We start from the raw sequence: 15,753 nt of genomic DNA, 5'->3' as shown, positions 1-15,753 counted from the left end.
GAGACTTTCAGAGTATGAGCTGGCAGCATCCTAAAGCTCTGCTGACTTGTACAGCCATGGTGTGCCAGCTTCTGCTAGACATCAGCCCATGGCTGTTTGGCTGCTCAGGGTGCTCCCCAATCCTGAATCCTCCTGCCATCCCCTGGATCAAGGTGTTCAATAGATGACAAGGACAGACTGAGAGGCAGCAAAGTGCTCAGAGATAAGGACAGGAGGGATGAGCCTGGCAGATCAGAAGCAGACAGCCCTGGCCTAGAGTTCCAAGTGCTGGGGGATCTCCAGAAAGGCTGAAAATTCTCAGAAATGAGGAAGTCTCTCATTGGAATCAATGTGAAAAAGCTTTTTCCACATAAAACAGCACTTTGTTCAAAATAAGAACACTCAAAACTTAAAGATTAAAACCATTTAGGAGGACAGCTTTTTCCAGCACTGCAGAGTTCCTTTGGGAATGGCTGCTATCACCATGTCCTTTCCTAAGGGCTCTCCCTGGTCTGCAAGACACCCTCTCAGCAGGGAGGGCCTGATGTAAGACCTGCAGCAGCAAAACCACACTGCTGGAACAGAGGAGCAGGAGCAGCCATGAGATCAGCCAGGACACAGCCAGGGACGGGCTGGATGCTGAACTCATCCCCCATGGGACACCAGCAGCAGCAGCCACCACCACCAAGTGGACTGAGGAGCTCCCAGGTTTCTGTGAGCATCCCCCGGTGCCAGGCACCACACAGCCCTCCCCATACAGCTGCTGCACATCTGGGGAACACCCAGAGCTCCTTTCATCCCTCTCTGGACAGGTATCCCTTGGACAGCAAAAGATTTTAAAATCAGAGAAAATGTGGGGAGTTAGGAAGAAAGTTAGGCTTAGTAGGCCCTGGGAAATGTTAAAGGTAGGCCCTGGGAAATGTTAGGCCTTGTGTTTGCTAGATCATGTGAAACTGTGCCTGTATAGTTAGTATATGGTAAGTGATATAATTGTTAGATGTGATTTGATAGAATTATTGCTTAAAGAATCATGAGAAAAACTATGTTAGAGGTTTGAGGAGGATCATGAGAAATCCATGCTTGGATGAAATCACTGTATACAACAGAACAATGTAAGTTTAATAATTAATATGTAAGTGATATAATGATAGAATATAAAACATGTTTGGCCTGAAACCATGTCAGAGTCAGATTTGGGTCTGTGCACCCCTGACACCCAGAGCTCTTCAATAAAAGCACCTGCATGGAATCATTCTGTGATGATGTGTTCCTGAATGCTAACACCCCCAGTTGCTCCAGTGCAGCATCATCTTCCACCATCCCCTCACCAAGCCTGCTTGGCCAAGGGCAAAGATGGAGGATGTGGGGGGGAGCCTTTCAAAAGCATTGTAAAAGCTTCAAAATGTTCTGATTTCTACTGCTCTTAAACCCCAGAGAACACTAGAAAAGTAAAAATTCTTCTGCACTGACTTCACCCATTTCCTTCTACTGCATGGCAAGGTGCAGCCAATGGTTTCTCAGCTCAGAGCTGCTGGGGTTTTCTGTGCTCAAAGGCCCACACCTCCTCACCACAGGCTGCAAGCTCTTCCTGGGCTCCCCACACCCTCCTTCAGTGTGAGCTTCACTCTGGGTCTCACCAAACCTGCAGCAGCCCCGGAGCAGGGACACGGCACGGGGGCTGCTGCAGCCCTGCCAGGTCACACAGCTCCCAGGGCCACTGCCACACACCCAGCCCTGAGCCCTGCAGCACCAGCCTGCCCCTGGCTGAGCCAGCACTGAGCACAGACCGTCCCTGCTGGCCTCCTCACCTGCCAGAGCACAGCCCAGGCTGGGGCTGGGGGGCTCCTACAGCCCTGCAGGACAGCGCTCCCAGCCTGATCCGCAGGGACAGCGCTCACAGCCTGATCCCCAGGGACAGCGCTCACAGCCTGATCCCCGGGGACAGCGCTCACAGCCTGATCCCCAAGAGAGCCCACAGCTCCTGCCAGCTTCTCCCATGGCCTGGAGGGTGTCAGGACCCAGCACATCCCTCTGGCTGTCCTGAGCAGCCAAGACCCCTGCCAGGGGGCTCAGAGACCCTGGCACAGAGCCCAAGAGCCCTGTGGGTTTGATTATGACCCGTGGAGCAAATTACCAACCTTGGATGAAGATCTGCAAGCCATGACAGTTTAAGTAGAATGATAGTGAATTTATCATGGGGTGAAAAAGTAGATTTTGGGGTGTTCTAGCATGGAGGGTTCAGGGGGCAAGATGGAGGAATCAGGGCATGTCCAGCCTTTCTCCTTCTTCTTCTTGGCCTCCATCTTCTGCTGGGATGGTGGCACTTTTAGATTGGTTTACAGTAGAAGCTCCCTGTCTAACATAGGTGATAGGTACTGGAAAATAATTGTAAACATCGTATGTGTAATTTTTAGTATAAAGACATAACACTGCCCCGGGGGCACTCAGGGTGCCTGGAACTGTCCTGCTGGATGGACCTCGGCAGGGCAGGAGAAAGAATTTTACAGATAAGAAACAATAAACAACCTTGAGACTGAGAAATGAAGAGCTCTGACTCCTTCTTCAAGCACCAGGCTGGGAAAAGTGACTTTCTAACACATCTCAGGGTCACTGTGAGCAGTGAAAGCCCTGACAGGAGGGGATGCTCAGCACAAACTCTGTCAAGCCCAGCCCAGCAGGATCCCACTTTGGCAGAGACAGGGGAGTTGGACACACAATCAAACATGTTCCACTTCCAGCAGCTCCTGAGGTTGCCATCCACAGGCTGAGCTGCTGCAGCTCATCAATAAGCCTGCAGCTCCAGCAGAAGGGTGTGGGATGTAGCCTAAACCGTAACAGGAGGGTCTGTTCTGAGAGCCCTGCTCCACTCCATGTGTTCCCAAGTTTTACATCCTGGCCAGGCTGCCCATCACAGCCCACTGATGTGGGTCAGCTCCAAAAGGACACAACAGCCCCAGTGCCCTCTGGAGGGGAAGGTCCCAGCCAAAGAGCAGTGCCCAGGCTCCCAGAACACAGAATTTATACCAAGCCTGCTCTCCTGGGCAACTCAGTGGCCAAGCCTGCCCTGCCACACACAGCACTGGGGGACTGGGAGCTCAGGGCTGCTCAGGGCAGGGGACTTCAGCACTGACTCAGGGCTGCAGAGCCTCTCCTCCTGTGTCTGCAATCTGTAAGATATGCAGGAGGCCACAGGCCTGCTCACAGGGGACAGCCAGCATGTCCTGGGGGTGTTCACAGGGCAGCCACTGCCATCAGATAAGGAGCCAGCAAACGCTTTGAGATAAGGATAAGGATAAAGGATAAGGATGACCATCCCCACCATCCCTGCTGTGCAGGCAGGGCAGCTCAAAGAGAGCAGCAGAGATGTCCCAGGCGGGCTTGGGCAGGTGCTGGCTCAGCCCCTCAGCATGGAGATGGGGCACATGGAAGTTCTGTATAAAACCCCACAGCAGAACAGCCCCTGGTGACAGGAGGTGACAGAGCTGAGCATGATGGCACCTCCTGGCACACAATCTGCAAGGCCAGATGTTCAGAGCCAGCTCACTGAGGTGCTCCTGCTGCCACACATGGTGTCCAGCCATGGCAAGGAGAAAGCCAAGCCCTGAAAAACTGTTGGACTGATTATTTCTCAGCCCCTTGATGCTGGTGAGAAATAATCAGTCCAACACTTTGCAAAAAACCTCTCCAGCACATTCTAATTAGTGGGCTTGGACCCCATAAGCCAATTCCTTCCACGTGGCTGATGACAGGGGAAGGAACCAGATGGATGGGGGACACGGTGCAGGTACTAGGGGAAAACAGCAGCCAGCCAACTTCCAGCTGCTCTCCAGGTTTAGAGAAGCTTTTGAGATGCCAAGGGAGGAGGTAACACATCTTACTGGGTGGGGAGGGGTTTTATAACCCGCCCCTCCTGGAGGATGCTACCAAGAGTAAAACTGGGATGACAAAGGGATGTGAATGAGGGCAGAGGCTGTTTCAGTTTGGAGGTGAAGGCAGAGCAGAGCTCACTTGCTTTGTGTGTAGCACAAATGCCCTCACAGGCAGAAGGGGGACACAAAAAACCTTCCCTCAAAAGCTCCCACAGCAGAGCATCAGCAGGGGAAGCTTCAACCATCCTGAGAGTCACAAGCCCTGCTCTGCTGCTCTCCCTGGCCACCCCAGCCCTTGTGCAGCCCCTGCTCCAGGGGCAGCTCCCTCCTGCCTTTCCGGCCCTCTGCATCCATGGCTGGAGGAGCAGGAGGGGACCCTCCAGTGCAGGAGCCATCCTGCACCCCAAGAGCAGCTCACTCTGAAGCCATTTTTTTCCTTCAGAACCATTTCTGGCTCACTCACTTCTTAAGAGCTCCAAGGTCCTCAGTTTAAGCAAATGGCCCCAAAAAAACATAATTAAAGAAGCTGTGCCCCAGTGGGCTAATGAAAGAGGCTGGTGCTTGAAACGGCTGAGGCGAGTATGAGCCACACTTCAGAGCCACTTTGCATTAATATTTTACAGCTCATTTCTTTTCTTTTACACAGGCAATGGCTTTTCTCCACCTCCAAGGGACTGAGCTCATTTCACTGAAAGCAAGAATGCAACCAGGGTTTTTGTGAGGTAGGTTTTTTTTTTCTCCTCTCTCTCCCCTGTAAAACAAACATCTGCTCCAAATTTTCAGCTCACTCTCTGAGCAAACTCTCTGAATTTTCTGACGTGTTTCAAGGCAAACAGTTCAATTTGAAACTGGCCTATAACCCCCCCAGCATGAGAAGGTAAGAATGCAAGACCCTTTTTTATTAAAAATAAAGAACCAGTTAACACAGGAAGTTTAAAAGAAAATAAATGCATAAAAGACAACTGACTCGAGGGATTTAGCTCTACTTTGCTCTGGGTTCTTAACAAAAAGAATAGAAAATTATTAGCACTCTTCCTATTGTAGCAGCCAGGCCCTCTGCAGAGTTATTAGCAAGAAAGCAATGCATTGGTAATTAAACCTGCCTGGAGCCCTCTGAACAAAAACAAGTATTAATTGAAAAAAAAAAAAAAGCCTTTTTTTTTTTTTGGCACAAACCAGGGTTGCATTTTGCACAGTTTTGAAGAAGTACAGGAGAAGGGAAAGGCTCCCTGCCCAGGGGAGCTCACCCAGCCCGCAGCTCATGGAGATTTTCCTCACTCTGGGGTGGAGAGCTCAAGAAGAGCAGGTCCTGTCCAAGAGAAGAGGCTCTCATGTGGCAGCCCAGCTGGCTGGGGGCCCTACTGAGCCCGAGCTGCCCACGGAGGGCACAGAGGGGACACACACAGGGTCTTTATGCACTGTCACAAAGCGCTACACAAGGGTCACAAAGCAGGGGATGAGGACAGGGCTGTCACACCAGCAAGGGCTCTCTGCTCTCCGTCCCCCAGCACCTCCTGGCTCCTGGGCAGGCAAGGCTGGGCAGTTCATGGAGGCCAACGAGGCCAGCTGGTTATCTGTCCATCTACAGCACAGGTGGTGATGCCACCCAACCCTTCACAGAACCATTAGGGCAGGAAAAGTCCTCTGAGACCATCCAGCCCAACCACCAAGCCAGCTCTGCCAGGTCCACCACGGACCCATGGCCCCAGGTGCCACATCTACACAGGCTCCTCCTCATCCAGCATCCCCCTGGTCCAACCTCACTGCTCTTAGGAGATGCCGAAGCACAGAGAGAACTTCGTCCTTAAATCCCAAAAGTTCCTTGCAGAGGCTAGTCAGACCCTGCTGGCTTCAGTAACTTGAAATAAAGGTGGCACAGCAGCATGGCAGGGAGAGGGAACTCAGACCCACAGCACCAGGCTGCTGAGGCACCAAAGGCACAGAGCACAGGGGTTCCCTGGACCTCTCTCCAGCAGTGGGGTGACCTGCTCAGGCTCTGCTCCCCTCTAAACACAGAAAGCCAAGCACCACCCAAACATTGTTTTTCAGACAAAGAACTGGCTGCCTGTTGCAGAGTTCAGCAGAGATCAGAAGGACTGACAGATCCTGGGGCAGCAGCTGCTCCACAACACCTCTGACAGTGATGGCAAAGCTCCAAAATGAGCACCACCAACTGAGGAACCGTGGCAGTGGCTGTGCCCAGAGCCCTCTCCTCCTGGCACACTGCAGCTTTAGCCCACCTGCAGATGAGCCAGCACACCTCTGTCCCTTCATGCACTGCCCACCACGCACCAGGAGCTTCCCAAGCTGCAGCCACAGGGCTGTGCTCTCCCCAGCACTGTCAGCCATGGAGCCAGGTTCCCCCATCCTCACCCACCCCTCCCTGGGACAAATGCACATCTCCCTTCTGCACAACCCACCAGGAGCAGAGAAAGGAGCACAGATGCTCTATAGCTGGTGTCCATGGAGACAGACCTCTCCAAGACATGGCCATCCACACAGGCATGCCCCGAGCCCAAAACCTCCATATGTTGTCTTTTATGCATTTATTTTCTTTTAAACTTCCTGCGTTAACTGATTCTTTATTTTTAATAAAAAAGGGTCTTGCATTCTTCCTGTGGATGTTCACCTGTTCTGAAATGGATAAAAACCCAGAATCATTCCTACTTGAGACAATTAACGTATATCCAGGGTGGTCTAGAACTCCCTGGTGGTCTCCATCTCTCAAGAAACACAAGAACATCCATTACAGACCCATGAACACAGCCATCTTTGCCCTCTCAGTCCCCAGACACTGCTTGGTGCAGATGCTGTTGCATGGGAAGGAACATCTCACCTCCTGACAGCTGCCACTCCCTCAGCAAGCTGGGGACAAACCAGAACCACCACCAAAAGCAAAACTCAGTTTACTGTTCTCTGTGCTGGCATGGCTTGTCTTCCTGGGGAGAACTGGATCCATGGCTGACACTACCCTGCACTGAAAGTGATGAGCTCAGCTCCAGATTACTTCACCCCCTGGTTCCCACCATGGCCATGTTGACCTCAAGGGGATGAGCCAGGAGGGGAATTCCTTGGTGTATTTGCCACATGAAGTGGAGCTGTCACACACCTGGTTTCTCCCAGGCATCCTCTTTCTGCCCAGAAAGCACATCCAGATAAAAATAGGGAAGCTGGCCAAGAAGCCAGTACTGCTGGCCATCGATCCCATGGTTTGCCTGGCCTGCCTAGAAACCCAGGCACTATTTGTGTACACAGGCTGGCATTTCCAGCTGGAGCCCCACAGCTCTGCCCAGGAGGTGTTAAAGCAAAGCTCTGCTCCCCAGCCCTGCAAGCTCAGGGTGCTGGGTGACACCAGAGCAGGGGACTGAGGACAGGGTGAGTTACTCTGGTGAGAGAGGATGCCATGGGTAAAGCATCAGAGAGAGGGGGCTGAAGATACAGCAGCTCTTCAGCAGCCTGATACAGCAGCCTGATGTCCTCTGTGTCCAGCAAGGCCCACCTGGCCCCCTGGGAGGGTCACACATAGTGTGGGGACACCAGGAGCATTGGGAGGCACACGTGGGGAACCCAAAGCCACCAGCCAGACACCTTGCCTGTGGCACAGTAGAGAAGCCCCAAGGAATTTTCCTCTGTGACATTAAAAGAAACACAATCATCTCAGTCCCTGGGACACTCTGCTCTTGGATGTCTGCACAGCACAAGAACTCTCTGCAGCCATGGCTTTATCATTGTCAGGCCCACAGTTACAGAAGCTGAAGTTCTCTAGATTTCCCCCAAAGGTTACGGGGACACACCCAGGTCTGTCCCCAGGAACAATCACCCCTGCAGACACCAGTGGGGACCTCTGTGCCCCGTGGGCACACATGGGCTGTGGGCTCTGTCTCAGACCAGAATCTCCCCAGCAAAACCAACGTTTGCTCAGCCTGAGTTTAAGAACAACTTAAGCCCAGGGTCAACAGAATGCTGCTCTCCTCCCTCTCACACTGCCTCACTGCTCCCAGAGGCCATTCTGGGAAAGAGAGGGGGGAGCTCCACATCCTCATGATGCTAAAGGCTCCCTCCAGATCTGCCTGCACACACCACAGGGCAGAAGGTAGAGGACTCAGAGGTTCTCAGGGCAAACCAAAGCCCCAAACTGGCATTTTGTGGACCTGCCACAGAGAGGTGGCCACCATCTCCATGTCCTTTCCTCATCTAAGCCCCTGGTACTAACAGCATCCCACCTTCCATCCTGGACCAGCAGCACTTGCCAGGAGGGATGACAACCCCTCCCTGGCCTTGCTGGGCCTCAGGCACATCCCCAGCATGGGGAAGGCCAGTGCCACGGGCAGCACCACCTCTCCCACCTCCTGGCCTTCGTGCACATCTCCTCTTCCTCATGTCCCACACAGAGCAGAGACCCTGTCCTCCTGCTGGTGCACATGGAGGCAGGAAGGATAATTTAAGAAAACCTGGGAAACCAACACCAAGTTTAAGAGTGCAGAGCATGCCAGATCTCACCCCCTTCCCACCTTACGCCCATGCATAAGAAACCTGGTTTTGCACTCAGGTTTCTTACGCATCCTTTCCTCTGTGCTCCTCGTCCCCATCCAGCACAGGAAGCGGGCGCTCACCTGACCCTGTGCCATCACCCTCACAGGGCAACGGGGAAGAGAACGGAACCGCAGCACAATATTTTGGGCTGGTTTTCCTACTGCTTAACCTTTTCCGTTTGCTCTCATCTGTTGCTCCGAGGTGCAACCGCAAAAGGGCTCACACTAACCCTGCCTCCTTCTGAGGCTCCCTACAGCCCTTGGGTGCTGCTCGCCAAGGCACCACCCGGGAAAACACCTCGTTTATCCCAGGGGAAGTTTGGTGCCGAGCAGGGATGCGGAAAGTTGGGAGGCGGCGCTGGGCGGGGGCAGCGGCGGTACCGGCCCGCGCATCCCCCGCGCATCCCCCGAGCACAGAGCGGCCCCGCGCTGGGACCCGGACCCCTCTCCGCCCCCGCGGCTGCCCGGGGGGACACGCCGGGCACGGCGAGCCCGGGGGTTCATTATTTTTCATTTTCTTCCTCCTCTGCTCGCCAGCGAGCCCCAGCGCTCCCCGAACGGCGGCTCCCGGAGGGCTCCGGCCCCGCCGCCCCGCCCGGGGCAGCGCAGCCCCTCCGCGCCCCTTCCCGCCGCACTCACCGGCGCCCTCGACCTTCTCGGAGCCGCGGCTCCAGGTGACCTGCCGCGTCTCCAGCTTCACCTGGAAAGTTTTCCGCTCGGGTCGCTGCGACTTTTTGGAGTAGAAGAGGGTCATGACGGTGCCCACCTCCAGGCTGCGGCAGAGCTGCGCCGCCTCCGCCTCGCTGGGCGCCCCGGGGCCGGCGCCCGGCCCGGCCGCCATCGGCGCGGCGAACAAAGGGGAGCGGGAGCGCCCGAGCCCCGCCGCGCCCCGCGCCGCCGCCGCGGGAGGGGAGCCGAGCAGGGGGAGGAGGAGGAGGAGAGGGAGGAGGAGGAGGAGCGAGGAAGGAGGAGGGAGGAAGGAGGGGAAGGGGCGGAGCGCAGCGCTGCCAGCACGGGGGGCGGGCGCGCAGCGCAGCGCGGGGGATCCGCGGGGGGGACCCGCACCCGGTGCTGGGGCTCGGGGGGGGGGGGCACGGACCCGGTGCTGGGGGCTCAGGGGGGGACACGGACCCGGTGCTGAGACTCGGGGGCTCAGGGGGGGACACGGACCCGGTGCTGGGGCTCGGGGGGACACGGACCCGGTGCTGAGACTCGGGGGGACACGGACCCGGCCCGGTGCTGGGGGCTCAGGGGGGGACACGGACCTGGGGCTCGGGGGCTCAGGGGGACACGGACCCGGTGCTGGGGCTCGGGGGGACACGGACCCGGTGCCGGGGCTCAGGCGGGGACACGGACCCTGTGCCGGGGCTCAGGGGGGGACACGGACCCGGTGCTGGGGCTCGGGGGGACACGGACCCGGTGCTGGGGCTCGGGGGGACACGGACCCGGTGCTGGGGCTCGGGGGGACACGGACCCGGTGCTGGGGCTCAGGCGGGGACACGGACCCGGTGCCGGGGCTCAGGGGGGGACACGGACCTGGGGCTCGGGGGCTCAGGGGGGGACACGGACCTGGTGCTGCCCGCCCAGGGGCTCGGGGGCCGGAGCATCCCCGCCCAGCGGGGTAGCGGGACCCCATGGTGGTGCGGGATGGCCGTGCCACAGACCACCCAGCACGCCTGGGAACCGCGCCACCCTCCGCACCAGTGCACGCCTGGGGCACCGGGGGACTCTGCACCCCATGGCACACCTTGGGGAACGGGGACTCTGCACCCCATGGCACGGTGCGGGACCACCCTGCACCCTGTGGGTCCCCCGTGGGTCACACACCCCACAGGATACCTTAGGGCTCCAGCACCCACAGCAGGGTTTGCGTGGGATCCTGGCGTGGCACATGTGGGGTCCCCACATTGCATCCCACGGTGGCTTTTCCTGGGGACAGACCTCTCCGCATGGCTGCCGCCGGCACCATGGTGTGGGCTCTTGATGAAGGCAGGTCTGCATTTGCTGTCGTTTCCTTCACACAGATCCCAGCCGGATCCATGGCATGGAAAGCAGGACAAAGCTTGCAGGGTGGCCTGTGGCATCCCGCCCCTGGGCGACCTGCAGGGAGCCGGGGGTCACTGGGCACTCTCCAGCTGCTCTCTGGCCCCACAAAAAAACAGGGTTAGAGACCACACAGGGTTAGCAAGCGGATAAGGCTGAATTGGGAGCGTTTCAATGCAGCTTGCTCCATTCATGTGGTTAAAGCCTGTGATTTCCCTTTCTGTGTGCCACTGACCTTCTTCCCCACGCCCTCCTTTCCATCAGGGCACCCCATGGTGCACTGGGTGCTCAGGCTGTCCCATTTATATGTATAAATGTATAAATATTTAATTTATACATTTAAAATTATTTTTTTCTTTTTTTCCAAATTCATGATTCTGTGAATACACACACGTGTCCACAGGCAGCCTGTGCTCAGCAGCCCTTATCTCACCCCCTCCAGCTCACAGCTGGGACTGGGAGGGGCATCATCTTCTAAGTGAGGGGCCCATCTCCGAGTGGATCCCACATGTGAGCAGCTCTCTCTGTCCTACTGCTCCACCTGCCTCCACTGGGACATTCCCCAGCACACACCTGCACACACAGCAGGAACCCTATAAAGTCGTTTAGGATCCTACCTGGTGTAAAAAACAGGCAAGATGAGAACCTAAATCTGCCCTGATAGAAATAGTAAGGATGCTGGGGATGTGCTCAGCCGAGCCAGAGCTACTGGAGGCTATGCTTGGTGCTGGCACAGCCCTCTGGGCCTCATTCTCTCCGGGGTGAGCTGCCGTGGCCGCCGGGGACGTGGCTCCTGCCTCGTGTAATGGCCTCGCTTGGGACCGGCAGGAAGCAGCCGGCTCCCAGTGGTCTTAAAATAGCTGAGCATTATGGGCACACCCTTGTTTTTGAGGGCAAAACCTGAGAAGGGAGTGTGGCCATGGAAGAAGCAGAAAAGGTAACTCCCTTGTTCCCAAACACTGCCTGTTCCTGCTGATGGAGAGCACCTGGCAAGGTGCGTCCTCAGCTCGGAGCGCGGGGCGGCTGAGGCCAGCACGTGGAGGATGTGGTTTGCAATGAGCTGTTTGCAATGTATATTGTTTTATTTTCTGAGTTTGAGTGATCATTTTTTAGCTTTGCATTAGCTTTCTGTGTCTAAGATGCTGTGTGCCAAGGAATTCTGCTGTTTAATTGGACAGCATAGGAAATTTGACAGCCTTTGTGTGCCTGCTGCCTGACAGCCCCATTTGGTGGTCCCAGCTTCTGTACCAGCCAGGCTCTGAACAATCACCCCCACCCCTCAGGGCAGCAAAAACGTCCATTATATTCCTGTTTTGCTTTTGAAGAAATTCCCTGGACTGTGTTCATCACATGGCTGTGGAAGCCTGCGGGTTCTGCAATCTCCCCTTGCAAACACCTCAGGGAAAAGGGGGATTTTCCCCTCGGAGTGGCCCCAGCACTTCCCCCTTCAGAGTTCCGAAGCACGGGATGCCATCCCCCATATCCTGCAGGATTCGTGGAGCAGCTGCATCCTCCTACCGGGAACAGGCCAATAGCCAGGTGACCTCTGGCTTTAGGCGTGCTCAGGGCCTGGGGAACAAAATGCAGGGACACAGCGCTCTGAGCCCACTGCATTGCCAAGTGCGGGGGGTCCCTGCAGCCCAGCATCCCTCTGACCAGTGTCTGGGAAGGGATGCATCCCCCTCCTGCCCCGGGACTACGCGCTGAGAGGAGGTGCCGGACTCTCAACCAAAGCGCTGCAGTCCCTGGGAGAGATGCCTCTCTCAGGGTTATTTATTCATTTCTGCCTGCTCTGCGCTGGGTAAAGACAACACCAGCTGAGCAAATCACCACGGGGGAAGAGCTTCCGTGGTGCTGCGGGGAGCAGGATGTGGAGAGCCCTGGGGGCAGGCGGTGCGGAGCTGCCCGGGCCGGTGCTGGCAGACGCAGCGCAGCGTTGTGCCGGGATGGGGAGCGGAGCCGCCCGCGGCTGTGCAGCCGCTGCGGATGCAGGCGCGGGGCCGGGCACAGCCGTGCCCGCAGGCTGCCTCCCGCACAGCCCCTGCCCCTTGCAGGCACTGCTTTGTTCCCTCTGGGTAACCACCAGCAGCCCGTGAGAAACCCGCTGCAGCTCCGGGCTCCCTGTCCCCGCTCCCCAGTGCTGCACAAGGGAGCACACGCGTTTTTAATATCGCATTCACCTGGTTTCAATTTTCAACCCTGGAATCCTTAAGACTTCAAGGGGGATGGGGCTGCATCCTGCAGGGTTTTGCACCTCCCCTCGGCCGCCAGGCCCTATCCATCGGTTTGTGCTGCACGAGATGCAGTTCAAAGCTACGTTTGTGCCCTCTCCACCTACCTCCCTGCTGCCTCAGTTTCCCTGGCTGCCACACACAGGCCCTGCTGCGGGGGTGGTGGCACTGGGGCAGGCGAGCACAGGCGCTGCAGCAGCGGAGGGATGCAAGACAGGATGTGGCACGTTTGTGGCCATTTCTCTGTTTGCACAGTGACTCAGTGGGGTCTGGGAATTCTCCATGGAAAGCGTGGGGTGTGTGGTCCTCACCCTGCTGTGCCACAGGCAAAACCACCGATTAAACCCTCCTCAGCCCCCTGCCCAGAACAGAGCCTGTGCTCCCCAGAGCTGGGTACATTTTCAAAGGTGATTTTTGCACCAACATCCTTCTCCTCCTTGCTGACAGAGAGGCACAACACGCTCCAGCCTTGGACATCAGCCTGGCCTTACACTTCCAGGCAGACACAGATCTCCCAGCCTGGCCAGAGCACCCCACCATGCCCAGGGAAAGGTGGATCTGCCAGCAGCAATGCTGGGGTGGGGGAACCCCTGTGTGAGAGAACATCCCTTCCCACTGCATTCCACAATTCCCTGTTCAGTGGTGTAAGATACTGGAATTTGTAAGATAGGGGATAATTGGGCCAGGTCTGCAGGCGGGAAGGAGGGAGGGCTGTATAAATAGAAATGATATTTTTACAGGCTGCATTGTTCAGGCACGGGCAGGCTGGGAGCACAATGAACCCCTTTCCCTCTCTGCTGGCATTTTCACCACTGCACCTTGGAAAGGCCCCAGAGAGCAAACAGCAGCTCCTGCCAAACTCCAAGTTTGTGCAGCCACAACAAAGTGCCTGGAAGATCGCAGTGAGCAGCAGGGAGCCCTGCTCAGGGCTGGCTGAGCCTGACCCCACAGCCACCCTTGGGGGTCTGGGAGCCCTCCCCAGCTCTGGGGTCACGGGGAGGTGCTTGCAGAGGAGCCAGGGCTGTGTCTGCTTGCAGAGGAGCCAGGGCTGTGTCTGCTCCACAATGCCCAAGGACACCAGGCCAGGGCTGCTCCCACTGCCAGGGAGGAGAATGCATCCATCAGCCTCATCACCTGTCCTTGCCTTCACCTTTGGCATCATCACCCCTGCCCTTGTCATCACCTGTCCTTGCCCAGCCTCCTGCCCTTCCCAGCCATGAAGGGGAAGGAGCTGCTCTCTCTCCATCCTGCTCTGTGCAGAGGGCTGGGGTTGAGTAAAAGGCAGCAGAGAAACCAGGACGAGCAGCTCTGGGGTCACTGCATCCCCTGCTCCTGCTCTCTGCTCTCCTGGGCAGGGCTTCTCCCAGGACAAAGCAAACTGTGAGCTGTGCCTGCATGGAAAAGCACAGTGGGCAACACAGAGGGTGCAGCACAACCACAGCAAGGCAGGGATGGGCACATCCTTCAGGGAATTCCTGCTGGGGCTGGGAACAGGAATTGCACCCCCAGCCCAGTAACCACAGGGGCCTCACATCCAGGACCAGAGGTGAAAGAACACAGAGACACCAACACTCAGTTAAGTTGTAGGAATTTATTTTAAATAACCTACAGTTGATTAAAAGGGAATTCATGATAAAAATAGAAGATACTTGTTGAGGAAAGGCTGCAGGAAATGGTCTTGCACACACACTACGCTAACAATGCCTCTAAGACTAATGATTATAGCAAAAAAAGGTTTCACATTAAAATTCTGCTTTTTAATTTTTAAAATTTTTTTACACAATTACAAAAGAAAAAAATAAAAGCCCTAAAATCTTGATTATTTTCCTTTTTTGGACCAATGCTCATTTCCCTCGAAATTTATTGACCTGTGAAACTTCTTTTTACACAATAAAATCTTTCAAGTAAAAGAGGGGAGTGGGGCTTAGAAAAAAAGGAGGGGGGGAAAGGTAAAACAGTCTGACAAACCTAAAAAGTAGATAATTCTTGGAAGTGTACAGAGCGTGTTCAGAACAAAGGGTGATGGGAATGTCATTTGTTTCCAATTTCACTTGTCCTCAAATTCCACACACATCTTTCCATCACACGGCCCCCTCCCCCCACCCGCTCCCCAAACCTACACGATCTTTAAGATCATAAAGAAAGAAAACTGTTTAAATATTTTAAAATAATTAAAAAGAAATAAAAATTCACATTTAAAATAGGAACACTCAAGTCAGGAGGCCGATTTCCCATCATGATTTGCTCTGAACAAATGTGGTGGATATTTTTGTAAATTCATGTTCCAATGCCACGACTGTTTCAAGTGACAAATTGAAAAAGATTTGGGTATTTCCATGACTATAGTGACAGCTGTAACAGGTGCGTTGGGTTCCTTAAATTTTGTTTATTTGTTAAATTCTGAAATGGGGCGGGAGGGGGAGGGGAAGGGCAGGGGTTAAGGAGTCCATTTTCTATTAAAATATAGAAGTTATTGCAAAACCCTAACTGTAAAAACGCACCAATATAATTGGATTTTGTATACAGTAGCTAAAGATTCCCACGCTCTCAGTGTGATGGTGAATTTGCCTGGCGGAAGGTTGACAAATCCCCCATCCACTTGCCCTGCCTCAAGAGAAAAACCACACAAACCAGACAGCTAGAATTTGGATCTCTGAAACATTTTTAAATAAGTTGTCCATAGGACAACTGGCTCAGCTCCTTTAAGATATTTCCAGGTTATGCTTTCTGCAAGATGTTGGCTGTTTTATCTGATGCTCACTTGCCCCTTTCCTCCCCCTTCCCCAGCATCCAAGGACAAGTAAGGCTCACAGTTTATCAATCTCCCTAAAAACCAGGCTACTCCCTTTTCCCATAAAATTCATCTCAATAAAAACAGGTTAAAACTCATAGTCTTCCTCTGCCATGTCGATAGCCCAGGCAAATTTCTCTCGTTGGGTTTTGTTATAAATCTTCTCTATAGGAATTCCCCACTTCTTACACCTGCAGGAGAGGAGATGCTGTTAGAATTAGGGATAAAAGGAAGGCCAGAGACCCTGCCCTTGTTGCTATGTGGGGGGACAGGACAGAGGTGAAGGAGTGGGGTGGGTCACCCCAGCA

General features: G+C 55.0%; 2 protein-coding genes across 3 annotated transcripts in view; both read right to left on the bottom strand.

The window, feature by feature from the left end:
- The window catches only part of PLCG1 (phospholipase C gamma 1), a 45,560-nt gene extending 36,339 nt beyond the window's left edge, over positions 1-9,221 (bottom strand). The window contains exon 1 of one of the 2 annotated variants that reach the window (XM_066561744.1): positions 9,020-9,221. In XM_066561744.1, coding sequence (XP_066417841.1) covers positions 9,020-9,221 — 202 coding nt within the window. The remainder of the gene's footprint in view (positions 1-9,019) is intronic. The other variant, XM_066561745.1, reaches the window with a different exon arrangement.
- A 5,009-nt stretch (positions 9,222-14,230) lies between these two features.
- The window catches only part of TOP1 (DNA topoisomerase I), a 65,872-nt gene continuing 64,349 nt past the window's right edge, over positions 14,231-15,753 (bottom strand). The window contains exon 21 of the mRNA XM_066561549.1: positions 14,231-15,636. Within this exon, the coding sequence (XP_066417646.1) occupies positions 15,534-15,636 (103 nt within the window). The 3' untranslated portion in view covers positions 14,231-15,533. The remainder of the gene's footprint in view (positions 15,637-15,753) is intronic.

Source organism: Molothrus aeneus, chromosome 17 (assembly GCF_037042795.1).
Source record: "Molothrus aeneus isolate 106 chromosome 17, BPBGC_Maene_1.0, whole genome shotgun sequence".
In the NCBI taxonomy this organism is placed as follows: Eukaryota; Metazoa; Chordata; class Aves; order Passeriformes; family Icteridae; genus Molothrus; species Molothrus aeneus.
Note: the sequence above shows the minus strand (reverse complement) of the source record. Positions and strands in the feature narration are given on the sequence as shown.